A 27,781-nucleotide genomic window follows, 5' to 3' on the forward strand; every position below is an offset into this window, starting at 1 on the left:
CCTGCCTAAGGCGGGACTAGAACTCCCCGTCTCCTGGTGATTGGCCCTATGTCATCCATCCAACTTTCAATCCTAAAGCGGGAACCGGAACTCCCCGTCTCCTGGTGATTGGCCCGTAGTCACCCATCCAGCTTTCATGCCCAAGGGCTAGGACTAGAACTCACTCTCTCCCAGTTGGTGCCTTAACTACTAGACCCCAACCACCCAATTCCAGCAGTCAATTCAAGTGTTGGTAAAATTAAAAAAAGAAAAAAAGAGGTTGGGGTATCAACCTGTTAACCCAACCAAGGTGTCTTACGAAAGACTGGACAGCCAGTTTGACCTGGGTGGCGTATAAAGGCTCCTGCTTCAGCAGGGGGGTTTGGACTGGATGACCTCTGGAGGGCCCTTCCCAACTTTGCGATTCTATGTTCCAAACGGTAAATCCACCCGGAAATTTTGCCCCTCTTTTCTCTCTTCTGGTGGTGCCAACCCCAAACCCCCTTTTTTTTGGGGTGGGGGGGAGACACCCATCTCACACGGACTCCGTCCTTCACAAAATGGGGTTGTTTTTATTGTCCTTGGGTGTTACAGGAAAAACCAGAGGCAGCCCTCCCGCCCCACAGCTCATTGATGGGGAGGGGAGGAAGGGGAGGGCCCCGACATTGCTGTTTGTCACCAAAGACGCCCCCTCCCCACCCCAGCAGTGGCTGGATCTCGATCAATCGCAAAGATCTGGGCGTGCCGCGGAACGGCGGACGGGAATAAAACAGCAGCGGGTGGAATATCCGGCACCAAACAGGTCTGCGATGATGATGATTATCCCAACCCCTGGAAGTTGAAAAAATTAGGTTCGCAGCGCGAGGGAGAAAAAGGACGATTTGGGAAGTGTGCGTGAACCAAAACACCATTTTTTTTTTTTCCTGGCCCGGCGGGCGTTTGCTTAAAATCCGCGAGAAATACCTTGTTTAAAGAGTTGACCGCACGGCCTTCGCGGCGTCGAGGAGAAGCGGAGAGTTTTCTGGCGTCGGAGCATCTGAGATGGTTTTTCGGAAGGGGAAGGGGCCGCGATTCAGAAACTCAAGGTGGGTGGGTGGGTGGGTCTTTTTCCAAAAGAGCCCACCGGCCAAGGAGGGGGACGACAGCCGCGGTCTTGCCTCTGGGTTTATCGTCCTCGCGGTTCAGCGAGCCCTGCGGGGTCGAGCGGTTGGGAGTCTTAAATAGCCTGGTTTTTTCTGGGTGAGGGTGGCTGATCCGGAGGGTGGAATTAACTTCATTTGGTTTCCACTGAAAAGAAGATCCTGGTTTGATCGAGAAAGGCGGCTAGCAGGATCCCTTCGGGTCAGCGACGCGGCGAGTGGGTCAAACCGTCTGTCTCTGGTACCTAATCGGGTGGATAGCTAATTCCCCCTCCCCTTCTTTTTCATGTTTTTATGATGCTTGGTTAGAGAGAGACGGGATCAACAAGGTTTACATGCGGTAGATGACGAGAATCCGAAATAAGATGGAGGTCCAAGAAATGCAGGTTGCCGGAAGAGTTGGGACGACTGAGTGGTTAAAACTGACCTTGCCTCTTTGACAAGGGGGAGGTTGTTGGGGGGGGGGGGGCGGAGGAGGTTGATCCTGGACCCTCCTGCCCCACAGCGTGCCCGGGTGATGGAGGAATGGGAGAAAGTACCTCTGGGCACCTGTAAAATAAGTTGGCTGTGGTTCAATCCCAGGGTCACGGGTGCGAAAGCCACTTAATTTTTCTTTTCTCTCTCCGAAGGGCGTGAAGGTGTTTCGAATCCATGAAAGGAACCGCTCGGTCGCTCTCCGCTGCTGCATTAGCTGTCTATATCGATCCGGTGGGCTGTTGGGGGAGCAAGCAAGGAGGAAGAGAAAAATAAAAGAGAAATTAAAATAGGCCGGATGGTTATGGGGAGAGGGAGCACATGGGGGTGGTAGATCAACCGTCTTCTGTCTCACAAGATGGAGAAAAATTACACCCACCCAAAACAGGGAAGTCTCCTCTCACAAGGAGGTCCATCTACTGGGACCAGGAAGAAGGGACTTCTCCGCGGTGGCTCCCAGCCAGCTTTCATGCCTAAGGCGGGACTAGAACTCCCAGGCTCTTGGCGATTGGCCTAAAGTTATCGTTTTGATTTGGCACGTGATGACACGGTGGGCCTGTTTTTTCACCCTCCCCAGGCTCCAGAGCCTTTCTAGGAGCCCAGGAGGACCTCCAGAGGCCGGAAATGGCCCATTTGCCGACTTCCGGTGGGACTGGAAGGCCCGTTTTTTGCTCTCCCTAGCCTCCAGAGCCTTTCTAGGAGCCTGGGGAGAGTGAAAAATGGGCCTTCCCCACCTCCCCAGGCCCTCCGGAGGCCAGAAACAGTCTGTTTCCCTACTTCCGGTGGGCCCAGAAGGCCCGAAAATCAGCCGGCTGGCGTGCACATGCGCTCCAGAGCTGAGCTCACGTGCCCACCGATATGGTGCCATAGCTTCGCCATCACGGCACTAGGCCAAACTGGCTTTTGACTTTGTAAAAGCCACCCCGAGTTTGGCTGCCGGATACACATTTTCTTAATAATAAAGTTTGATTTGATAATTGAGAAATAAAATGTTCATGAACTTCCGGTTTGGATCTCTGTTTCACCCTTCCGGTACTCTTAAATCTAGGACTGAATCCGAACACAGACCCTAGCTACGAAGAAGGGATATCTTATAATCGATCCGTGTTTTAATGGGTTTTTTTTAATGCTTTTAAATAATATGTGCTAGTCGTTCCCGACTCTAGGGGCCGGTGCTCATCTCTGTTTCAAAGCCGAAGAGCCAGCGCTGTCCGAAGATGTCTCCGTGGCATGACTCAACGCCAAAGGCGCACGGAACGCTCTTACCTTCCCACCAAAGGTGGTCCCTATTTTTCTATTTCCTTTTTTTACCTGCTTTCGAACTGCTAGGTTGGCAGAAGCTGGGACAAGTCACGGGAGCTCATCCCGTTATGCGGCACCAGGGATTCGAACCGCCGAACTGCCAATCTTTTGATCAACAAGCTCAACATCTTAGCCACTGAGCCACCGCGGCCCCTTATTAATTTATTATTAATTTATTAATAATAGAAAGCTAATTGAATTTAAGTTGGGGTAGCAATATTTAATAGCATTAGCCCTTAGACTTATATACAGCTTCGCAGTGTTTTCCAGCCCTCTCTAAGCGGTTTACAGAGTCAGCCTCTTGCCCCCAACAGTCTGGGTCCTCGTTTTACCCACCTCGGAAGGACGGAAGGCTGAGTCGACCTTCCAACTAATTTAAAGGTTTATCGAAAGGACTCACACTGCTTTGGTATCCGAAGGGCCTCGTTGTCCGCCGACATCACTTGGTGCAGAACGCCGCGAAACTGGTACAGCACTTTCAAGTTCTTGTCTTCGCCAATGCAGGGGTCGTAGAAGCCGGGCAGGCCAGCCTGCAGGGAGTAAAAATGAGGGTTTCCTGGAAGCGGCTCCACCGTGGGAGAACAGAGCTCCTGAGCTCGTGCAGAGCGGCAACCCAGAATAGAACAGAATGGAATGGAATGGAAATTAGAATTAGAATTACAATAAAGAATAGAATAGAATAGAATAGAATAGAGTAGAGTAGAGTAGAGTAGAGTAGAGTAGAGTAGAGTAGAGTAGAGTAGAATAGAATAGAATAGAATAGAATAGAATAGAATAGAATAGAATAGAATAGAATAGAATAGAACAGAATATGGAATGGAAACTAGAATTAGAATAGAATAGAATAGAATAGAAATTAGAATTAGAATTAGAATAGAACAGAATAGAATAGAATATGGAATGGAAATTAGAATTAGAATTAGAATTAGAATTAGAATAGAATAGAATAGAATATGGAATGGAAATTAGAATTAGAATAAAATGGAATGGAAATTAGAATTAGAATTACAATAAAGAATAGAATAGAATAGAGAATAGAATAGAATAAAATAGAATAGAATAAAGAATAGAATAGAATAGAATAGAATAGAATAGAATAGAATAGAATAGAATAGAATAGAATAGAATATGGAATGGGAATAGGAAAAGGAAAAGGAAAACGAAAAGGAAAAGGAAAAGGAAAAGGAAAGGAATAGAGCTGGAAGGGACCTTGGAGGTCTTCTAGTCCAACCCCCTGCTCAAAGCTATCATGTCTCCCCTGGTCCTTCTTTTCATGAAACTAGACATACCCAGTTCCAGCAGCCGTTCTTTCTTTCTCTGTTTTAGCCTCCAGTCCCCTAAATCCTCTTTGAATCCTTCTCCCTGAGCCGAAAAGGAAAACCAGGGAAACCTCTCTCTGTTAGCTTCACTCCGTCGTGGCACCGTCCTTACCTTGGAGGCTTCGGTGAGGATGAGCTTCGAGTCCTTAACCAGGCACTGTAAGGGCACCGTCACGTCAATGACCTTGGCTTTCTCGTCTCGCCTGCTCTGGTCGTTGACAAACTTCCCGTACCAGGCGTTGACGATGATCAGGCCTTTTGAGGAACGAGAAGGCGAACGGGGTCAGATTGGGGTGGGTGGGAGGGGTGGAGTTTTGGCCCAAGCAAGGCCTGCCAAGACCCCCCCCCCCCTTTATCCCCCAGCCTCCCCAAAGCAAGGAACACCCCCCCTCCCCCAGAGACAAATCTGCCCCTCGTCATTTGACAAGCGGGGAGGAAGGGAGGGCGAAAGAGACAAACCAGGTTTACGCACCCATCCTAGCTTCCTCGGCTTCAATGATCCTCCGGACAGATTCTTGCATCAACCGGACCTGCGTAACAAGGTTAAGGATGTCAGGGTGTGGATTGGGACGTTATTACTAAGCCACGATCGGGCCTGTTTGTGGCTTAAGTTTGCTTGGCAGGCTGTTGGAGGTGTCCCGATATAGAAAGATATATCGCGCTTCTCTGATTCAGGAGAATTTAGATCTCTTCTGGAGTTTCTCAACGTTTTAAGACCTGTGGACTTCAACTCCCAGAATTCCCCAGCCAGCCACAGGGAATTCTGGGAGCTGAAGTCCACAGGCCACGGTTGAGAAGCACGGCTGTAAATGTTCCTGGCTGGAATTCAAAGGAAGGCGGAGACTTACAGCAGCTTCGGCTTCCTGTTTCTTCTGGAAGGTGTCGCTGGCGCAGCTCTCTCGCTGCTTCTCCAAGTCCCTAATGCGAGAAAGAAGGGGGTTTTGTGGGGTCCAGATCAGCTCCTCCCTCTCTGCCAAGCCCCTGAAGGGGAGGCCTGCCAGGAACACTGGGACCCCTGGCAATGCCTGCTTGCTTGTCTGTCTGTCTGTCTGTCTACCTATCTAATCTATCTATCTATCTATCTATCTATCTATCTATCTATCTATCTATCTATCTATCTATCTATTCTCTCTCTCTCTCTTATCTATCCTATCTATCCTATCTATCTCTTTAGCTATTTAATCTATCTATCTATCTATTCTCTATCTATCTCTCTCTCCTCTATCTATCTATCTATCTATCTATCTATCTATCCATCCATCCATCCATCTCTCTCTCTCTCTCTATTATCTCTCTCTATTTTCTATCTATCTATCTATCTATCTATCTATCTATCTATCTATCTATCTATCTATCTATCTATCTATCTATTCTCTCTCTCTCTCTCTTATCTATCTATCTATCCTATCTATCTCTTTAGCTATTTAATCTATCTATCTATTCTCTATCTATCTCTCTCTCCTCTATCTATCTATCTATCTATCTATCTATCCATCCATCCATCCATCCATCTCTCTCTCTCTCTCTATTATCTCTCTCTATTTTCTATCTATCTATCTATCTATCTATCTATCTATCTATCTATCTATCTATCTATTATCTCTCTCTATCTTATCTATCTATCTATATCTATCTTCTATCTATCTATCTGTCTGTCTGTCTGTCTGTCTGTCTGTCTGTCTACCTATTATCTATCAATCTAACCTAACCTAACCTAACCTAACCTAACCTAACCTAACCTAACCTAACCTAACCTAACCTAACCTAACCTATCTATCATCTCTCTCTCCCTCCCTCCCTCCCTCCAAGCCATTCCTGGCCTGTCCAGAAACTACAAATGGCAAAGCTGCCAATGCCACAGCCCTCAGCCCTGGGGGGTCAGCTTCCATCACAGCTAGGTGAGAGACCCCCTCCCTGCCCACAGCTCTGGGCCACTCACTTCTCCTTCTGCGCCCGGAGATAGGGTTGGATGATCAGCCGGTCCATGGCGAAGTAGAAGACCAGAGGCCCAGCCGTGGCATAGAAAACGGCGCTGGGCAGGAGTTGGTCGGTCAAGTGAATGGGGAAGAAATAGGTCTGGCTGGCTCTATTCAGCCTAGAAGGCAGGAGAAAGAAGGAGGAGGAGGAAGAAATATGTTAGCATGCACGAATTATAATTTCTTTGGTTGCTGTACATATATAACTATATATATATTATTTCTGGACAGGTAGTTTCCAAATCAAGCTTTTTTTGCACACTGCAATGGTGGTTTCTCCTTGAAAGCAGCTGGGGATTTGCACCCTGGCATCCGTGGGTCTAGGAATGAATTCCTCATTGTGGAAATGGAGCCCCTCTGACATGCCGCCCCACTCCTGCCCCGATGCGCCAAGTAAGCATGGTCCGTCAGAGCCAAGCGGGTGCAAAAAGGCCTTAGGTGATGCCCGTCTATGCCAACCGTCCTGGCATTTACACACAGGTGAGACCTCTGCCCCTCCACCCTGCCAGCTCTGGCAAGAACGAGCCGAAATTCAGTGACGGAGGGCAGGTGAGCATCTGACTCACTTGATCTTCAGAGAGACGCCTTGGGGCACCCCGACGCTGACCGTGGCCCCCAGGACGCTGTGCTTGGAAATCCTCCGCTCCGCTCCGTACTCCACGATGGTGCCGAAAAAGCCAGCCCTTGGAAGGAACAAACAAGCGGATGCCGTAAAGGAATTTAGAATAGCGGAGTGAGAAGGGCCCTCGGAGGTCTTCTAGTCCAACCCTAAACCGTTTCAGACAGGTGGCTGTTCAGGTGGTCTTCTTAAAAGCCTCCAATGATGGAGCATTCACAACTTCTGGAACGGGAGCTCACCCCGTTACGCGGCACTGGGGATTCGAACCGCTGAACTGCCGACCTTTCAATCGACAAGCCCAGCGTCTTAGCCAATGAGCCACCGCGTCCCCCTAATCATCATCTAATGACCCCGTAATCAGGTGCCCAGGTGGAATCTGGGCAACTGAATGGAGCTAGCAGAGTGTTTTACTGGCCGGATGCCCTTCCTGTCACCAATGAGGAGTTTTGTTCAGCAGATCTATTTCTCATTCTGCCCAGAGAGAGAAAAATAGCTGCCTTTACCTAGGATCGAACTCACAGCCTCCTGATTGTGAGGCCAGAGCTCCACCTCTAGGCTATAGACAAATGGTTGTCTAATCTCTGCTTATAAAACTGCAGTGATGGAGCGCTCACAACTTCTGAAGGCAAGTCCATCCACCCATCCATCCTTCCTTCCCTCCCTCCGTCTGTCTGTCTGTCATGCATCTTACCTTCTATGATCTCAGAATCACAGGGTTGGAAGGGACTTTGGAGGTCATCTACTCCACCCCCCTGCTTGTCTCTTCTATCTGTATACCCCACCGGCTTTCCTTGATTTGGGGCACCACTTGGGAAGTTTTTGATGCTGTATCCCACCCCTAATCCAGCCCCCTTTTTTAAAAAAATAATCAATAATATAGATGATGTCAGTGTTTGCCAGTTTTTGGAACTGGGGAATTCTGGGAGCTGAAGTTCACACATCTTAAGGTTGCCAAGATAGGAGAAGAGACAGGGACTCCAGTGCCCCACATCTTCCTCCGGAGATCAACAGCTCTAAGGGCTTCCCTGCCCCAATTTCACCTACCCCCCACCCCCAAACCAGGGCCCGTTCAGCGCCCAGCCGCCGGTCCTGACATACTTCAGGGATCCTTTGACCCGCGTCTGATCTTCATCCTGAAACTTGTGCTGGTAGCTGACCATGACGAAGGAGTGAGGGATGCCCAGCTGCAAGATTGCAAAAATAAAAATTAAATTAAATTAAATTAAACATGGCGAACGTCAAAGTCAAGGCTAAAAGTCACCCAGCTGGCTTTCATGCCTAGGGCGGGACTAGAAATCACCATCTCCTGGTGCCTGGTTCAAAGTCACCCACTTGGGTTTCATGCCTAAGGTGGAACTAGAACTCCCTGTCTCCTAGTAATTGGCCCAAAGTCACCTAGCTGGCTTTCATGCCTAAGGCGGGACTAGAACTCACCATCTCCTGGTGATTGGCCCAAAGTCACCCACTTGGGTTTCATGCCTAAGGTGGAACTAGAACTCCCAGGCTCTTGGTTTCTAGGCCAGCACCTTACCGCTGCACCAAACTGAATTCCTCAGCCAGCAAGTCCACCTCTCTTAAATTTGCCAATTTGCCTGCTCTGTACAAATTAACTACACGTTGTCCTCGACTTACGATCGTTCACTGAGCGGCCATTCCAAGTTTAAAAAAAAAAACTGAAAAAAGTGACTTTACAGCCGGGTCCTCGCACTTACGACCGTCAGAGCCACGATTCTATGACCCAAAATTCAAGGGTTTGGCAACCGGCGTGTTACTTGTGACGGTTTCAGCGTCTCTGGGCCACATAAAGGCCGATTTTGACCTTCCGGTAAGCAAAGTCAATGGGGGGAGAAAGCCAGATTCATTTAAGGGCCGTGTGATTCGCTTAACAACGGCACCGGTTCGCTACTGCTGTCTTAAAAAGGAGCAAAGAGGGAACCGTCTCACCTGGAAGGCCATGGTGAAGTGGCTGGTTTTGGTATCCCGGACGACGCTGGTGTTCATGGCGGATTGGATGCCCCAACGCCATTGTAGGTAACCCATCGTGTTCTTGTCCAGGTTTCGAGCCAGGACCGTCGTAAGACCGGGACGGATGCCGCGCGAGGAGAACTGGAGGGCGCAGTTAGTGGTGACGAAGCTGCCCAACATGCCAGGACAGAAAGAAATGGAGCAGAAGTGAGAATTAAGCCCTAAAAAATATCAATTGCGGCTCGTCCTCGACTGACGGACCACAAATGGAGCCCGTTGTTTCTGTCGCTAAGTTTGTTGAGTTTTGCCCCCATTACACGGCCTTTCTTGCCACGGTTGCTAAGTGAATCACCCGCCGTTTAGTGAGTCCGCAATGGCCGTGAAGGGAATCCGGCTTCCCTCTCGACTCTGCCTGTCGGACGGTTGCCAAGAGGGGAACGAAGGTCACACACAATCTTTTCTCGGGAGCATTTTGGGGTTAACCCTTCGCCAAAATCTTACCATCGTTGCGTGAGATTGCGAAACATTTTCAGGCCGAAAACAGGACCCTGCAGGTCTCCGGCTCCGAATTCTAACTGTGGAAACGGAAGAGAAGAAAGAGGAGTTAGAGGCCGTTTCTGTTCTGTTCTGTTCTATTTTCTCCATTCTATTCTATTCTGTATTATTTATTTTCTATTCTATATTATTTATTTTCTGTTCTGTTCTGTTCTATTCTGTATTCTATTCTATTATTTTCTATTCTGTCCTGTCCTGTCCTGTCCTGTCCTATTCTATTCTATATTATTTATTTTCTTTTTTTTTCTTCTCTTTTTTCTTCTCTTCTCTTTTTTTTTCTTTTCTCTTTTCTTTTCTTTCTTTTCTTTTCTTTTTTTCTTCTCTATTCTATTCTATATTATTTATTTTCTTTTTTTCTTTTCTTTTCTTTTCTTTTTTCTTTTCTTTTCTTTTTTTTCTTTTTTCTTCTCTATTATTCTATTCTATTCTATTCTATTCTATTCTATTCTATTCTATTCTATTCTATTCTATTCTATTCTATTCTATTCTATTCTATTCTCTATTATTTTCTGTTCTGTTCTGTTCTATTCTGTATTCTATTCTATTATTTTCTATTCTGTCCTGTCCTGTCCTGTCCTATTCTATTCTATATTATTTATTTTCTTTTTTTTTCTTCTCTTTTTTCTTCTCTTCTCTTTTTTTTTCTTTTCTCTTTTCTTTTCTTTCTTTTCTTTTCTTTTTTTCTTCTCTATTCTATTCTATATTATTTATTTTCTTTTTTTCTTTTCTTTTCTTTTCTTTTTTCTTTTCTTTTCTTTTTTTCTTCTCTATTATTCTATTCTATTCTATTCTATTCTATTCTATTCTATTCTATTCTATTCTATTCTATTCTATTCTATTCTATTCTATTCTATTCTATTCTATTCTCTATTATTTTCTGTTCTGTTCTGTCCTGTCCTGTCCTTTTCCTCCTCTTCGTCCTTCTCCTTCTCCTCCTTCTTTCTGCAAACCACACTCCGTTCTAGAACTGATGATGTTACCTAGTTGGGTCATGAGACCTCTGCAAGAAAACCCTCAAGCTCAGAAGCGCCAAGGATCCCAACCCAATTTCTTCCACCTTCGAAGCAAATCAAATCAGCCTCAAAACTTCTTTCCTCCCTCCCCCGCCCCATTTACCTCTCCCCATCCTTTGGCGGAGGTCACCCGTCGGAGGCCCAGGCTGACGGAGCCGCCGCCGTTGCCGTTCTGGGTCGAGAGGTTTCCCGAGAGGATGGCGGTGTCCGTGGTGGTGAGCGGGGCCTGTGCAAGACGAAGGGATCGAGCAAGCGAGCCAAGTTAGAGAAGAGCCAGACGAGGTGCTTTGAAAGTGGGGGATGAAATGGGGAAAACAAGACACAGGCCTCCTACCTCGATGGACTGCGATATGTGCATGCGGTTGATTTCGATGTGGGGGAAAGGGCTGGCCGACACATCTTCGAACTCCTCGTCGTAGCGGTCGAACAGGTCGGTCGCGTCCACTCCGACGCTAATCGTACCCTGCGGAATTGGGACAGATCCTTGCGGTTAACAAGACAGTGCGAGCCTTCGTGTCTGGATCGCAGGCAGTCCTCGACCTACGACCACAAGCGAGCCCAACTGGTTGGGTCGCCAAGCCGGACAGTTGTTAAGTGAGTTCTGCCCCGTTTTTACGACCTTTTCTTGCCACCGCTGTTAAGCGAATCCCTGCAGGTATTCAGGGAGTCACATGGTCGTCAAAGTGAATCTAGCTTTCCCCATTGGCTTTGCTTCTCGGATGGTCGCAAAATGGGATCGCGTGACCTCAGGGACGCTGCGACTGTCATAAAAATGAATCAATTACCAAGCCTTTGAATTTTGACCCCCGTGACCCTGGGAATGCTGCAACGGTCGTTAAGTGTGAAAACTGGTCCTAAGTTACTTTCTTCAGTGCCCTTGTTTAACTCTGAATGGTTGCTAAATGAAGCGTTGTAACTCGAGAACTATCTATAGTCCTGATTTTTGCCCTCTGCAGTTTTATTAAAGTCAACATATTATGACATTTGGTTAACAAGTTTGGCGTTATGAGGGTTTCAGACAGCGACTTACGACCCGTCCTCACACTTATGACCGTCATACCACACCCCACACAGTCATGCGATCGCAATTCAGGTGCTTGGCCACTGGCTCGTATTTATGACGGTCGCTACATCCTCAGGGTCACGTAATCGCCGTTCGTGACTTCCCAGCGAAGTAAATGGGGGAAGCCGGATTCCCTTAACAACGGCATAACGGACCACGTGATTCATTTAATGACCATGGAGAAAATGGCTGTAAAATTGGGCCCAGTCGTAGGACGACCGCAGTGGAAAGTAGCTGGCGTTGGGGGGGGGGGAGAGGAAGGAATTAACAGACTGACTACCTCCTACAAATTCCACCCTAATGACTTGTTTAACAACTGCTTCACTTAGGGACTGAAATGCCAGTCCCGATTGCAGTCGTTAAGATGAGGACTAGCTGGATGGTGGTCCATAAAAGTTGCTCGTTTATCATCCTTTTGCGGTTTTATTCCCCCGGCTTGGAGATCTAAACTCACCTTCTACGAAATAAATATATTTACGAACAGAAGGACAAACAAGATTTCTCCCGATTTGGAGGACTGCGGAGTCTTACTTTGGGGTTCGTCCGCTGCTGAAGCCGCCTCTCCTCCCTCTCGCGCTGCAATTGTTCAAATTCCTCCCGGATTTCAGCCGGGGTTCTCCTCCTCTCGACCACCTACAGGGGACAGAAATTCATTTTTAAGGGGTCATCCGTTAGCAAATGCAAACAAAAGGGAAAGGCTGAACCGGGTTTCCATTCAGAAGACCGTCCCGACCTGCATCTCCCTCCCTCTCGCTCTTCAAACCGGCTGCAGAGATATTGTTAGCTTTGAAGCACATCTGGGACGGGCGGAGGGGCCCTTCAAGGTCTTCTAGTCCAACCCCTTGCTCAGGGCAGGAATGTTGTGGTCCGCTGGACCTGGCAGCGGAGTCAGACAGTCAGACAATTCGGACTCTTGGCCACTGCCTCGTACTTATGACGGCCGCAGCGTCCCAGGGTGACGTGATTCCTCCCTTTTGCGACCTCCTGACGAGCAAAATTCAATGGGGAGGCCTCATTCGCTTCCCAACTAACTGAACAAGGGCAGCGGTTCGCTTAACAACGGTGGCAAGGAAGGGCGTAAAATGGGGCGCAAGAGTCACTTTTAAAAACCGTCTCGCTTTGGAGCGGCTCGATTGGGCTCGATTGTGGTCGTAAGTCGAGGACTACCTAAACCATATAGGTTTTCCCCAAATCAAGGGAAGTTTCCAGTTTATCTAGAAGGGGCCGTCCTTCAGCAGAGATTTGAGGAAGAAATTCCCCCCCCCCCCACGTCCACTGGCTCAAGCTCTTAAACACCCCCCACCCCCGGCACAAAAAACCAGGGGATTAAATTATCCGAAGGGCCAAGAAAGGTGAAATTGATGGCGAAAAACCTGCAGCAGAGCAAGACCGAATGAATTTATAGTAAATGGTTTTATCTCCGGGTCTCTTTTGGGGGCAGATGGAGAGGAGAGAGGAGAGGAGAGGAGAGGAGAGGAGAGGAGAGGAGAGGAGAGGAAAGGAAAGGAAAGGAAAGGAAAGGAAAGGAAAGGAAATTGGTCCTGGGACTTGGATATGCTGTTTTTTTGCGGCTGCAAAAAGCCCATTTAGAGAATCCGGGCACATCTGCGGGGACTGACCCTGAGGTTAAAAACACCTGGCCCCGTGGGTAACCTCATTGAGGATGCTTTTCTTGGAAAAATGGACGGGTCAGGGGGGTTAGAGAGATTTGTTCTGCAGCTGAGCAGAGGGAGGTCAGCCTTATTTCGCCAGGAGAGGAAAAAAATAAATAAATAGGGCTGGGGTTGAAGAAAAGCCAGCCCACCTACAACCCCCCCCCCTTTCAAGTTGTTTTTCCTTCCCCCCCCAGACACACAACCTCTATACAGCCAAAGTAGACTTGTGTTGCTTCTCCATGTCATATGATATATATGAGGGCATAATTTTGTATTTATATATTTATTGATTTTGTCATGTTTATGTAGTATATTCTTTTCTTTTCTCTTCTATATTCTATGTTCTATTCTATTCTATTCTATATTCTTTTCTCTTCTATATTCTATGTTTCTCTATTTCTATTCTATTTCTATTTCTATTCTATTCTTATTCCTATTTCTATTCTTCCTATTCTATTCTATTGTATATTCTTTTCTCTTCTATATTCTATGTTCTATTCTATTGTATATTCTTTTCTCTTCTATATTCTATGTTTCTCTATTTCTATTCTATTCTATTCTATTCTATTCTATTCTATTCTATTCTATTCTATTCTATTCTATCCTGCATTCCTATTCTATTTCTCTATTTCTATTCTATTCTATATTCTATTTTCTTCTATATTCTTTTCTATTTTCTATTCTAATTCTATTCTAATTCTTATTTTTATTCTATTCAGTTAATGTCGGAAATCTGAGGCTCAATCGTGGTCTTAGGCACGTCTACTCTTTCCACTGAATCTTATCAATCCAGTTATTTTTTTCCCCCCCATTCCTTCCTTCCTTCCTTCCCATTAAATCCCTCAACTCACAAAAACGGCATGATTTCAATTTCCACTTTCGGGCCGGAAAGGAGATGAATTGGCAAAAGAGAGACGGCACAGATGTGGCTTTTTTTTCTTTTTTTTTTAAATGAATAAATGTCACCGCTCTTTCCCGAGCCGTTGTGCTGTAGCTCTTCGCAAACATCTTGACACTCACCGGCATCCAAATTTCCTGCTCTTTAAACCGTCCGCTGCCTCTCTCTCTCTCTCTCTCTCTCTCTAAAAACGCTTTAAAGGTCTTTTTAAAATCTCTTGAGCTGAATGCCAATATCTCCACTATTTTATTATTGCAAGATAAATCACCTAACCGAGGTTGGGAGGGTGGAGGAAGAAAAAGAAAAAGAAAACTCAAAATATCGTTAGATAAATATTGAGTTTCTCACTTACGCTCTCCCTGATGTAGAATATCAGCAAATATTAAACACATCCAGACAGTTCTTAACTTCGGTTAAGCCATTTTCAAGTGTCTCTATCATCAGGGAGTCCTGGACTTATTACCGTTTCGTTTAGTGACCGTTCAAAGTGGAAAAAAAAGACTTACGACTGTGTTTCACACTTACGACCTTTGCAGCTTCTCCAAGGTCACGTGATCAAAATTCAGACGCTTGGCAACTGACTCACGGTTATGACCATCGCAGTGTCCCGCAAAAACCCTTTTGCGACCTTCTGATCAGCAAAGTCAAGGGGGGGGGGGGGAAAAGCCGGATCCGTTGAACGACCGTGTGACTCACTTAACAAACGCAGGGGTTCGCTTAATGACGGTGACAAGAAAGGCCGTAAAATGGGGGCAACGCTCACTTAGCAACTGTCTCGCTTAGCGATGGAAATTTTGGGGCCCGAATGTGGTCGTAGGTCAAGGATTCCCTGGTAACATGTTAAAATCCATTATGAAAAAAAACCCTCCCTCTTTTTCAAGAGATTCCTCCAATTCTTTTTAAGAAAAAAAATAATTAAACAGCAAGCAGATCACAGGCCAATAGACCAGCTGATCATTTTTGCAGTGTTTTTAATGAGTGCATCTCTTCCTTTCATATATATATATATATATATATATATATATATATATATATATATATTTGTTTGTTTGTTTGTTTGTTTATTTATTTATTTATTTAAAATGTCCTCCTGGCCCAATTTTTCTGCAGTCGCTGACACTTCCTTCACTTCGCAGATTTTTCGCTGTCTGTCAACCAGGTGCAAGACTAACCGGAGCGACCGCCCCGTCGCTGGTATTTTTAGCTGCACGGAAGGGCAGAAAAAGTGCTTAAAACGCGGAGTTTTCCAAAATTGAGACGTTGGAAAAAGCGCAGAGAAGAGCACGTAAAATGATTAGTGGACTGGAGGCTAAAACACACGAAGAACAGGTTGCAGGAATTGGGTAGGTCTAGTTTAATGAAAAGAAGGACCGGGGAGACACAGGATAGCAGTCTTCCAATCTCTCAGGGGCTGCCCCAAAGAAGAGAGAGTAAAGCTATTCTCCAAAGCCCTTGAGGGCAGGACAAGAAGCAACGGATGGAAACTCATCAAGGAGAGAAGCAACTTAGAACTAAGGAGAAACTTCCTAACAGTGAGAACAATTAACCAGTGGAATAGCTTGCCACCAGAAGTTGTGGGTGCTCCATCACTGGAAGTTTTCAAGAAGAGACTGGACAGCCTTTGGTCTGACATGGTATGGACTAGAAGACCTCCAAAGTCCCTTCCAGCCCTACGTTCTATGGTCTATGAATTCTGGTTTTTTTTTTTTTTACAATACGAAACCTCGGTATGAATTCATGCATTTTCGTGGTTTGCTCAAAAGGAAGAATTATAAACTAAGCAACGCTGCATCGCTGGATGGCCACTTGTCTAGAAATGGTTGAGGGTTAGGGCAGGGGTCAGCAACCTTAAACACTCAAAGAGCCACAAAGGTCCTAACCGGAAGCCCCCCCATTCAATTCTGGAGCTGACCGGAAGTCCGGTTCCTTCCTCCCCCCCCCCCCCCACAGAGTCTCCTCCTAGCGCAGCGTCCTTTTTCGTCTACCTGTCCTAACCGAAAGCCCTATCAATTGTGGAGCCGACCGGCGACAGGGAGACGCAGCAGAGGGATGAAAGAGCCACATGCGGCTCCAGAGCCATGCGAGTTGCTGACCCCTGGGTTAGGGTTAAGCAAATGGTTGGACTAGAAGACCTCCAAGGCAGAGGTGGGTTTCAAAGATTTTTATCACTGGTTTGGCCTGCGTGTGCATCTTCGGCACATGTGCCCGGCCTCGAAAATGTTGCTAAATAGGACAGCATAGCGCCAGGGCGGCTGGCCCGGCCCACCTGCGATCTCCGCTACCAGTTCGCGCGAACCGGTACGAACCGGTTGAATACCAGCACTGCTCCAAGATCTCTTTCAACTCTGTTATTCTGTTAGAGTTGGCCGTTTCTCCTTCCCCGTCCCAGACAACTCCAAAGACCAAGATGGTGACCAGACGAGGTGGATAGCAGCCCTCTCTCTCTCTCTCTCTCTCTCTCTCTCTCTCTCTCTCTCTCTCTCTCTCTCTCTCTCTCTCTCTCTCTCTCTCTCCTACTTACCTCCCATCCTTCCATCTCAAGGCCTCGCTTTCCATAAATGTCATAGATGGCTCGGGTCTGGGGGTCGCTGAGCACTGGAAATTAAAATCGAGACATTATTATCCGAAGCTGCCGCTGCGGAGTTCACAGCCAAGCCTCCACGCCCGATCCACGCAAACACATCTCCAGTGCCTTTTCGATATTAATTTTAAAAGACAACCCCCCCCCCCCCCGCGCAAAAAGCAGGTCGCTCAATTTGCACACGTGAAACGACTGTCGATCTCTAGAGAGCTATTTTTAAACCTTTTTTTAAAAAAAATCTAACCCTAAATCCCAGCACCTTTCCAAAAAAACCCCTGGGTTTCAAACTGGGGCGCTGGGGGAGGGGGAGACTGGAAAGTTTTAGAGGCAGAAACGCTACCCCTTTCCAGCTTCTTAAAATCTGGCTGCCGTGTGCCCCAAACTTCTGATTAAGGATGTTGTAAATCAGTGTTTGCCAACCTTGGCAATCTTGAAGATGAGTGGAATTCCTCAGCGAGCCAGGCTTGGTTTTTTTTCACCCAACCCATTTTCCAGAACGGAGAGAATGCAGAGGAAGGGATTAGAAGAGAGAAAGCACAGGTGGGTTACAATGGGAATACACATTGGGAGGGAAGGAGGGAGGGAGGGAGGGAGGAAGGGAGAGAGGGAGGGAAGAAAGAAAGGAAGGAAGGAAGGAAGGAAAGCGGGAGGGAGGGAGGGAGGAAAGAAAGAAAGAAAGAAAAAGAAAAAGAAAGGAAGGAAGGAGAGGGAGGAAAAAGAAAAAAGAGGGAGAGGAAGGAAAGAAAAAGAAAAAAGATGAGGGAAGGAGAGAAAGAAAGAAAGAAAGGAGGGAGGGAGGGAGGAAAGAAAGAAAAAGATAAAAGACAGAATACAGAGGGAGGGTGGGAGGAAGGTGAAGGAAGATAAGGGAGGGAAGAGGGGAGGAAGAAATGGAGGGAGGGAGGGAGGAAGGAAAAAGAAAAAAGAAAGAATATGGAGGGAGGGAGGTGAAGGAAGGGAGGGAAAAGGGGAGGAAGAAATGAGGGAGGGAAGGAGGGAAGGAAGGAAGGAAGGAAGGAAGGAAGGAGGGGAAGAGGAGGATGTCTGGAGAATTCTGGGAGTTGAAGTCCCCCCCCCCCGTCTTAAACAGGCCAAGGTTGAGAGAGCTTGTGGTCTGTCATTCCATTCACGTCCAGGGTGATCGGAGGCCAGAAATGCTGAGCCTTCCAAAAAAACTTCCGAGCCAAATTTCTCCGGCTAATCTCTGGGATTTAATAAGAAATCATTTATTTACTATTTCCCTCTGGGCCCAAGCAACGGACGGAGCCAAAACTGCTGTCCTTGCAGTTTTGCTGGGAAGAAGAGGGGGTGGGGGAGGGGAGAAGAAGGGGAAAAAAAAAAAAAGCCAAATCTGGCCAGCTTCTCCTTTACTTCAGCTTCGGCAGCTTCTCCTTCCCTCTCTCTCCCGCTCGGCCCTGGATCTCCCCAAAAAAATTGCTGCAAGCTATCAATAATTCAGAGGAGCACAAGATCCATTTCGACCAAACCCGGGATCAGGGAAGGGCCAAGCTTTTCATGGAAAGCTCGACCGGAATGGCTTGCACAACTACAAAATAAAAATAGTAAAAAATAAATAAATAAATAAAAAATCTGGCCATCTCGCATTATCGCAAACAAGTGTGGATCCATTATTTCTTTTGCACGCGCTGTTAAGTCACCTCTCCTCTGTGTTTCTGGCAAGCTTCCCTTCTAAAACGCTTAAAAGCTTTTCTAGAAGACTGGCAAAATCTTTTCTTTCTTTTTTTTTTTTTAAAAAAAAATCTCTCTCTCTGTAAAGGCCGTTGGGAATTGGGAAAGGAGCTCTGTGTGGTTAAACCTTGGCGGAGAACGCCGGCCGTCTGCTGACGGGCAAGACCAGAAGTGCGATTGTGTTAAGCTCTTACGGGAAACACACATAAGGGAGGCTCCTGTGGGCCAGCTAAGAAGCTCATGGGGGCATCACGAAGAGGACCGTTTGGTCTTCAGCAGGCCCGGCGTCTTAGGTGTAGGTAGGTAGCTAAGTGCAATGTAAGAAGGGCTGGCTTTAAAGGGAGGGGAGGGAGGAGGACGACTGTGGGTATTCATGGTCTATGAACTTGGTTGTTTTCTTAAAGACATTTCATTACCAAACTCGGTAACATCATTATTGCTAGAAGGGAGGAGGAGGAAGATGGAGCTCCGGGTGGCTCCCTGACCTTCGCTCTTTCCGCCGTGGCCTTCAAACATGGCTATTCCGCCTGGCCGGCTTGGACTGAAGGGGTTTTAGGGGGGATTTTAATAATGGTTTTTATAGTTTTATAGGGGAATTTTTAAAAATTGAACTTTGTGTGTTTTATTGTCGTGAGCCGCCCTGAGTCCTTTCGGAGGTAGGGCGGCATATAAGTCCAAAATAAATAAATAAATAAATAAATAAATAAATAAATAAATGACGATTGTGGGATCCTTAATGCTCTCTGAGCTTTGTTTCATTAGCAAAATAGGTAACATCATTAATGCTAGAAGGGAGGGGGAGGAGGAGGAGGAGGAGGAGGAGGAGGAGGAGGAAGAGGAGGACTGTTGTGTCCTTGGTGCTCTCTGATCTCAGTGGTTTTCTTGCAGACTAAGGAACATCATCAATGCTCCACACACACAACATACAGTCGGCGGTAGGCAGCCCTGATGATGTCCCCTAGTTGGGTCACGAAACATCTGCGAGAAAACCCCCAAGCTTAGAGAGCCCCAAGGACCCCCGAGTCCTCTTCCTCCTCCCCTCTCTGCAAAACCCCCTCCCTTCCAGCACTCATGATGTTACCTACTTTGGGTTATGAAACGTTTGCAAGAAAACCACCCGGCTCAGAATATATCATCCGGTTTTCGGGAAGGGAGACTCCCGCCTCTGACCTTCATAAGCCTGATGAAGGAGGTTGAAGAGCTGTTCAGCCTGCCTCTTGAGTTCGGGGTCTCTGTGCTTGTCGGGATGGTACAGCATACACAGCCGGCGGTAGGCAGCTTTCAACTCCTCTTGAGTGGCCTGGGGAAAAAATAGAAAGACCAGAAATTCCAATTAAGCCAGCTGCTGTGGTCTGCCAGCCGCCTGCAGACGTGGCAGCGGAGTCAGACAGTGAGGAGGCTGGGGAGGACCATGGGCCAGTCCTGGAGGCTGGGGAGGGCTCGGACGAGGGCTCTGTGTCGGAGGCAGAGATGGGGCCAGGGTCACCTTGGAGTGATGTGCGGACTCCAGAGCCTCCAGAGTCGGACAGCAGAGAGGCAGAGGAACAGGAGGAGCCTGTTCCTAGCGCACACATGCGCAGAGCTGCCAGAAGGCAAGAACAGTTAAAACACAAGGGGCGACTCAGGAGTAAGGCCTGGAGATGACTGGCTCCTCCCATAAGGCTTAAAAGAGAAACAATGGCACTTGGGGTCTTTTGCAGGAAAGCAATGTTTTAATATAGGTAGCGGGACTGGAGCCGTTTATGGAATTGAGATTTTGGTGGTTTTTTTTTTTTTGTTGTTCTGTTGGTTTTTTTTTAAATTCTTAGTTCATCCACATGCAAATTGGACAAAAGCTATCCGGGTTCTGAAAATGCATTTCCACTGACTCTCTTTTAGATAGGAGAATTAACGCCGATGAGAAACGAGTAGAAATTCTGGTTCGGCTGGGATTTTATATTTAATCAAACCGGTGATAAATGGCTTAATGTGCTATTGATTAAGTCATAGAAATGAGCCGTTCAATTTTTATTTTTTTCACACACACACACACACGCGCGCGCAAATATCACGTTCGATAAAATGCAAAATTGGGCTTTTCATCACCGTCGGGGGAATCGCTAAGGTCACCGACTCGATATCGCATGAACGAGAAGGTCTCTCCGCCGGCGGCCCGAAATCCTGACAGCATTTCAAGTTGTAATGAGAGAAGACTAATGCCGATATGGGTAGTCCTCGGGTTACGGCCACAAGCGAGACCAACATTTACAGTTCGTAAAACGAGGCAAAATTCGCTTAACGATGGTCTCACGGCAATAGAAATTTGGAGCTCAATTGTCGTCGTAAAGTCATCTTCTTGTCATTGCCAGAACTATTGGCAAGAGCCAGATTTCCACCACCACCCCCATCTCATCTCATCTCATCTCATCCTGGTCTGTTTAACTCTGCTCTCTTCCATCCTCTTTGGTCAAACTAACCAGGATAAGTGAGATGGAAAGGAAAGACACAGGATCAGGGAGACCAGACTGCAAATTTTAATCAAATCATTGGATTTGTGTGTTGTTTTTTTTAAATAGGTTGGGGACGCAACAAGCAATTACTCGAGATGCCTGCCCCGAAGCCAGCATTCAAAACTTGAACGGGGCAGGAAGCTCTACCTTGCTTCAATCTTGATTTACAAGTTCCTCAATTAAATGGTCTGTCATAACAGCCTTATATTTTGAAAGGGCCCTGACAGGTTCCATGGCTCCGTTCCCCTATGCTTCGTATTTTTTTTAATCCCTCCTGGCAAATCATCGGATCGTGGAAATCAGCCCTGCCATCTTTCCTATTTAATAAACATGGTTCTGGGGTTCTTCCTGTTCTGAAGGCAGCCCAAAATGAATAACTATAAAGAATTGTCACCTTGACAAAACATTTGCCTGTGTGCAGCCCTGAACAGATTTGATCCTTTGGGAAATAAGTGGCTTCCCCACCCCCCCTCCTATTTATTTGTTTAGCATTGGTTTAGTTACAGGGTTTTCTCACCTACTTTTCAAACACAGCCTGGGGGGAAAAATGTAATTTTATGAAAGTTATAAAACCCCAAATATTACAACCTGGGTACTTATTAAAGAGAACTTAACAAAGGACATGAAGCATAGCCTCCAACTATTTTTAAAATCTACTCGTTTCTTTTTATATATCATCAGTGCCAGAAGGGAGTGGGGTTTGTGGAGAGGAGGAGGAGGAGGAGGAGGGTGAGAGAAGGAAAAAAGGAGAGGAGGAGTGGAGGAGGAAGAGAAGGAGGGGGAGAGAAGGAAAAAAGGAGAGGAGGACTGGAGGAGGAAGAGAAAGAGGGGGAGAGAAGGAAAAAGGGAGAGGAGGAGGAGGAAGAGAAGGAGGGGGAGAGAAGGAAAAAAGGAGAGGAGGAGTAGAGGAGGGAGAGAAGGAGGGGGAGAGAAGGAAAAAAGGAGAGGAGGAATGGAGGAGGAAGAGAAGGAGTGGGAGAGAAGGAAAAGAGGAGAGGAAGAGAGAAGGGGAAGATTGTGAGGTCTTTCTGAGCTTGAACGCTTTCTTACACACGTTTCATGGCCCAACTAGGGAACAGCATCAGTGCTACAAAGGGAGTGGGGATTTCCTTTCCAGTTTATATACAAGTCCCCGCTCCCTTCTAGCAACTGGCATGTCTTTATGACTGTAACTTTGGTCCCTCCATGAACGGCTGTAAGTCAAGGACTAGCTCTTTGCCCGCACAAGTGTGGAAATCACCTTCAGGCAAAAGAGTTCGGGTTCAAAGATGGCCAGGAGAGCAAGAATATGAAGACAGAGTTAAAAAAGAATTACGATTTGTTCCTTTTTTAAAAAAAAAATAGTGTTTTGATACCAACCCTTTATTTCTGCCACCATCAAACATAATAAAAGCTGCAAAACTTTCAGAGCTGAAAAAAGGCCCCACGTGCCTTTCAATTAGCCATTAACTCTGCAAAGGAAGCTATTCTGCATTTTTGGCAGAATGTTAACACTGATGAAAGAAAAACAAGAGTTTAGTGTCCTTCCAATTTTATTTTTCCCTCAGGCAATTTGAAAAGGGGGTGGGGGAGGAAGAGCCAAGCCGTAGATCTGCTCTGACGAAAGCTCTCCCGAACTAATTAATCCAAAAATTTAATGCATAATATATTAACAAGCACCGTTTTCTGTACCTCTCGTGGTGCAGTCGATTTTTGATACAAAAAGATGCTTAAATCTGAAAATAGACGGAACGGAGATATATATGCAGAGGTCGGGAACGAGGCTAAATTGTGAGTAAACAGTAAACCAGTATAATCTATAAAACCATTGCCCAGTCAATAGACGTAGTCCTCGATTTACGACTGTTCCTTTAGTGACCATTCAAAAAAGACGGAAAGTGTCATAAATGCAAATTTACGTAAATGCAAATGTCGTAAGTGTGAAAAACAGATATAAGTCACTTGACTTAGGTCCGTTTTTCACACTTACGACATTTGCAGGATCCCGGGATCACGTGATCTCCTTTTGCGGCCTTCTGACCAGCAAAGTCAATAGGAAAGCCAGATTCACTTAACGACACGTTCCTCACTTAATAACAGCAATAGCAAGAAAGGTTGTAGTGAAACTCACTTAACAACGGTCTGGCTTAGCCAGAGAAAATTTGCGCTCGATTGTGGTCGCAAGTCGAGGATCACTTGCAGAAGGTTCCAAAATTTGGGTTTTTGACTCCTTTCTTAATTGGTTCCTTGGGACTCCTAGGACTCCTTTTCTTTCTGAGGCCTCTCTGGCATTTGGCTTTGTGAAACGGCTTCTTATCCACTTCCCTAAGAGCCTCCCTGAGCCGCTTTGGCTGCCTTCAGGCCCTTTTCCAAGCCCCCCCACCCCACTCCACCCTCCTCTAATAATAATAGATGAAGTGAGAGCTTTGTACCATATAGCAATAGCCCTTAAACTTATATACCGCCTCACAGTGCTTCACAGCTCTCTCTAAGTGGTTTTACAGAGTCAGCATTATTGCCCCCAACAATCTGGATCCTCATTTTACCGACCTTGGAAGGACGGAAGGCTGAGTCAACCTTGAGTCTAGTGAGATTCGAACTGCCAAATCGCAGGCAGCGGCAGACAGCAGAAATAGCCTGCAGTACTGCACTCTAACCGCTGCGCCACTGTAGCTCTTCGTAGTATCAAAGTAGTATAATGTACTATCAACCTTGTTAATTCTCAAGAGTTTTTTTTCTGCTACGAATTATGGTTTATATAGTTTATAGATATAAAGATATACACACATATATATGTGTGTGCATATATATGTGTGTGTGTACCCTGTTTCCCCAAAAATAAGACATCCCCTGATAATAAGCCCAATCGGGCTTTTGAGCTCATGCACTAAAATAAGCCCTCCCCAAAAATATTTAAATGCATGCACAGCCAGTCCCCGCCATTTCCTCTGGTTAGGGTTAGGGAGGGAGACCAAACTAGAAATCAGGTAAGATGGCAAGAGGAGCCCCGTCTTGCTCCATGTGCCCCAAAATAATAAGACCTCCCCGAAAATAGAGCCAAGTGCTTATTTTGGGGTTCAAAAAAATATAAGACAGGGTCTTATTTTTGGGGAAACACAGAATGTATGTGTGTGTGTGTGTGTATGTATATATATATGAACAGTATACATGTATGTATGTATATATATATGGGTGTGTACATATGTATGTGTATGTGTGTGTACACACACACACCCCTACAGTACATGTATGTGTGTATGGGTATAGAGGTAGTCCTCAATTTACAACAGTTCATTTAGTGACTGTTCAAACTTACAACGGCACTGAAAAAAGTGACCTAAGACCGTTTTTCACACTCATGACCGTCGCAGCATTCCCATGGTCAGGTGATCAGAATTCAGCCACTTGGCCACTGACTCACACTTATGACTGCCCCAAGGTCACGCGATCCGCCTTTGCGACCTTCTGACAAGCAAAGTCAACAGGGAAGCCAGATTCATTCAATGACCGCGTTGCTAACTTAACAACTGCAGGGATCCATTTCAACACGGTGGCAAAAAAAGTCGTAAAACAGGGCAAAGCTCACTTCGCAAAATGTCTCACTTAGCAACATAAATGATGGGTTCAATTGTGATCATTGTAGAGGACTACCTATTATATATGTGTATGGAAAGAATGAATATATACTATGTTTCCCCGAAAATAAGACCCTGTCTTATATTTATTTGAACCCTGAAGTAAGTGCTTGGCCTTATTGCCATGCACTCAAAAGTGTGATTGGGATAGATTATATAGATAGATAGATAGATAGATAGATAGATATAAAGTGTTTTTCTATTGAGACACCTGGTTTACCCCAGCATGTGGGAGGGAGTATCCTGCTTCCCTTTCGCCTTTCAGCTCCAATCCAGGAACCCTCAAGCAGTCGCATTCACGACAAACCATTTTACACCAAATTTATATTTCGCTGATAAAGAAATATCCGTATCGTATCCGAGTAAGGGTATGGCTAGCTGATGAGAGCTAAATAGCTTGAAATAGATCTATACTAGTCTCCCTTTATTTCTTTATCAGCGAAATATAAATTTGGTATAATACACACACACACACATATATGATGGATGGATGGACATGATTGGGGGAGAAAGAAAGATGATTAATGTCTATATATAGACATAGAAAGATAAATAGAAAGATATAGAAAGAGACATAGATAAATAGATTAGATGGATAGACAATTGATGGTAGATAGATGATAGGTAAATAGATGATAGATGATTGGATGGATGGATGGATGGATAATAGATAGATAGATAGATAGATAGATAGATGATAGATTGGATGGATGGATGGATGATAGATTATAGATGATAGATAGATAGATAGACAGACAGACAGATAGATAGATTGGATGGATGGATGATAGATTATAGATGATAGATAGATAGATAGATAGATAGATGATTGGATGGATGGATGGATGGATGGATAATAGATAGATAGATAGATAGATGATAGATTGGATGGATGGATGGATGATAGATTATAGATGATAGATAGATAGATAGATAGATAGATAGATAGATAGATAGATAGATGATTGGATGGATGGATGGATGGATGGATAGATAATAGATAGATAGATAGATGATAGATTGGATGGATGGATGGATGATAGATTATAGATGATAGATAGATAGATAGACAGACAGACAGACAGATAGATAGATTGGATGGATGGATGATAGATTATAGATGATAGATAGATAGATAGATAGATAGATGATTGGATGGATGGATGGATGGATGGATAGATAATAGATAGATAGATAGATGATAGATTGGATGGATGGATGGATGATAGATTATAGATGATAGATAGATAGATAGACAGACAGACAGACAGATAGATAGATTGGATGGATGGATGATAGATTATAGATGATAGATAGATAGATTAGATAGATAGATGATTGGATGGATGGATGGATGGATGGATGGATAGATAATAGATAGATAGATAGATGATAGATTGGATGGATGGATGGATGATAGATTATAGATGATAGATAGAGAGATAGATAGACAGACAGACAGATAGATAGATTGGATGGATGGATGATAGATTATAGATGATAGATAGATAGATTAGATAGATAGATGATTGGATGGATGGATGGATGGATGGATGGATAGATAATAGATAGATAGATAGATGATAGATTGGATGGATGGATGGATGATAGATTATAGATGATAGATAGAGAGATAGATAGACAGACAGACAGATAGATAGATTGGATGGATGGATGATAGATTATAGATGATAGATAGATAGATTAGATAGATAGATGATTGGATGGATGGATGGATGGATGGATAGATAATAGATAGATAGATAGATGATAGATTGGATGGATGGATGGATGATAGATTATAGATGATAGATAGAGAGATAGATAGACAGACAGACAGATAGATAGATTGGATGGATGGATGATAGATTATAGATGATAGATAGATAGATTAGATAGATAGATGATTGGATGGATGGATGGATGGATAGATAATAGATAGATAGATAGATGATAGATTGGATGGATGGATGGATGATAGATTATAGATGATAGATAGAGAGATAGATAGACAGACAGACAGATAGATAGATTGGATGGATGGATGATAGATTATAGATGATAGATAGATAGATTAGATAGATGGATGGATGGATGGATGGATGGATAGATAATAGATAGATAGATAGATGATAGATTGGATGGATGGATGGATGATAGATTATAGATGATAGATAGAGAGATAGATAGACAGACAGACAGATAGATAGATTGGATGGATGGATGATAGATTATAGATGATAGATAGATAGATTAGATAGATAGATGATTGGATGGATGGATGGATGGATGGATGGATAGATAATAGATAGATAGATAGATGATAGATTGGATGGATGGATGGATGATAGATTATAGATGATAGATAGAGAGATAGATAGACAGACAGACAGATAGATAGATTGGATGGATGGATGATAGATTATAGATGATAGATAGATAGATAGATAGATAGATAGATGATTGGATGGATGGATGGATGGATGGATGGATAGATAATAGATAGATAGATAGATGATAGATTGGATGGATGGATGGATGATAGATTATAGATGATAGATAGATAGATTAGATAGATAGATGATTGGATGGATGGATGGATGGATGGATGGATGGATAGATAATAGATAGATAGATAGATGATAGATTGGATGGATGGATGGATGATAGATTATAGATGATAGATAGATAGATCCATCCATCCTTCCATCCTGTTTAGTGGAGGCATCAGAATTTCATCCTTAGTCCCTGCCTGGGGGAGTCCCACAGGAAAAAACTGACCCTCGGGGAACCACCTTATCTGTGGGGCGAAGGGGGGGTGGACTAGATGACCTCTGGGGGTCCCCTCCCCTTCTTCCCCCCCCAAAAAAGTGCCTTTTGGGGCACCTCCTGGGCGGGAAAACCTCCCCAACCGAGACCTCCTGAGCTGTGGGGCGAAAGGACGAGAGGCTCCTCCTTCGTCTTCTACCACCTTCGTTAAAGACATTGGACCGCTTCTCTCCTCTCCCCGGCCATCTCTCCCTCACGCCTCCCGGCTTCGGATCGGATCGCCCGGAGCGGATCCCCGGTAGTTGGCCGGATCCCCTCAGCGCCTCACCTCCCGCCGGACGTTCAGCAAAGAATAATAGTCCTCATTGTCCGGCGCTTCATCGCCTGAAGAGGCCGCCGCCATGTTGCCGACCTTTCACCTTCCCCGCGCGCATGCGCCGGACAGCAAGCGCGCTCCCTCCCCGCCCGCACGCGGCCGCTCTAGGAAAAGAACAGGGAAACAAAAGGCCGCCTTTCAGGTGGAGAGACGAAGAACAGTTGCGCCTGCGCGGAAGGGGACCTTTAAAAAAAAAAAAAAAGCCGGCGGTGGAAAGCGGGACATGCGCAGCAGCGGGAGAAGGAAGGACGGCCGCGAGGTTTTGAAGGAGGCGCGGCGCGCATGCGTCCTAACTGGTGGGCAGGC

At 45.5% G+C, this 27,781-nt stretch overlaps 1 protein-coding gene across 1 annotated transcript; it reads right to left on the bottom strand.

Moving 5' to 3' along the window:
• Positions 1 to 531: 531 nt before the first annotated feature.
• Positions 532 to 27,781, bottom strand: DNAJC11 (DnaJ heat shock protein family (Hsp40) member C11). Its single transcript, XM_087878979.1, has 16 exons — positions 27,428 to 27,781; positions 19,398 to 19,527; positions 16,479 to 16,552; positions 11,936 to 12,037; positions 10,676 to 10,804; positions 10,445 to 10,567; positions 9,275 to 9,348; positions 8,753 to 8,942; positions 7,907 to 7,992; positions 6,756 to 6,872; positions 6,153 to 6,308; positions 5,062 to 5,131; positions 4,686 to 4,743; positions 4,326 to 4,468; positions 3,295 to 3,424; positions 532 to 1,831 (listed from the first exon to the last, which is right to left on the bottom strand). Exons 1-16 carry the CDS (start codon positions 27,500 to 27,502, stop codon positions 1,806 to 1,808), a joined length of 1,683 nt encoding a protein of 560 aa, XP_087735105.1. The 5' UTR covers positions 27,503 to 27,781; the 3' UTR covers positions 532 to 1,805.

This window comes from Pantherophis guttatus, chromosome 15 (assembly GCF_059756535.1).
Source record: "Pantherophis guttatus breed Tessera chromosome 15, ASM5975653v1, whole genome shotgun sequence".
Taxonomy (NCBI): Eukaryota; Metazoa; Chordata; class Lepidosauria; order Squamata; family Colubridae; genus Pantherophis; species Pantherophis guttatus.

Bases quoted from the DNA above. Each gene is read 5' to 3' on its own strand.
- DNAJC11 (XM_087878979.1), bottom strand. From the start codon at position 27,502: ATGGCGGCGGCCTCTTCAGGCGATGAAGCGCCGGACAATGAGGACTAT. The intron at 9,349-10,444 runs GTAAATGGGGCG...CCGTTTCCACAG, and splicing joins CCGCCAAAGGATGGGGAGAG to TTAGAATTCGGAGCCGGAGA. The intron at 3,425-4,325 runs GTAAGGACGGTG...TACTCCCTGCAG, and splicing joins TCCTCACCGAAGCCTCCAAG to GCTGGCCTGCCCGGCTTCTA.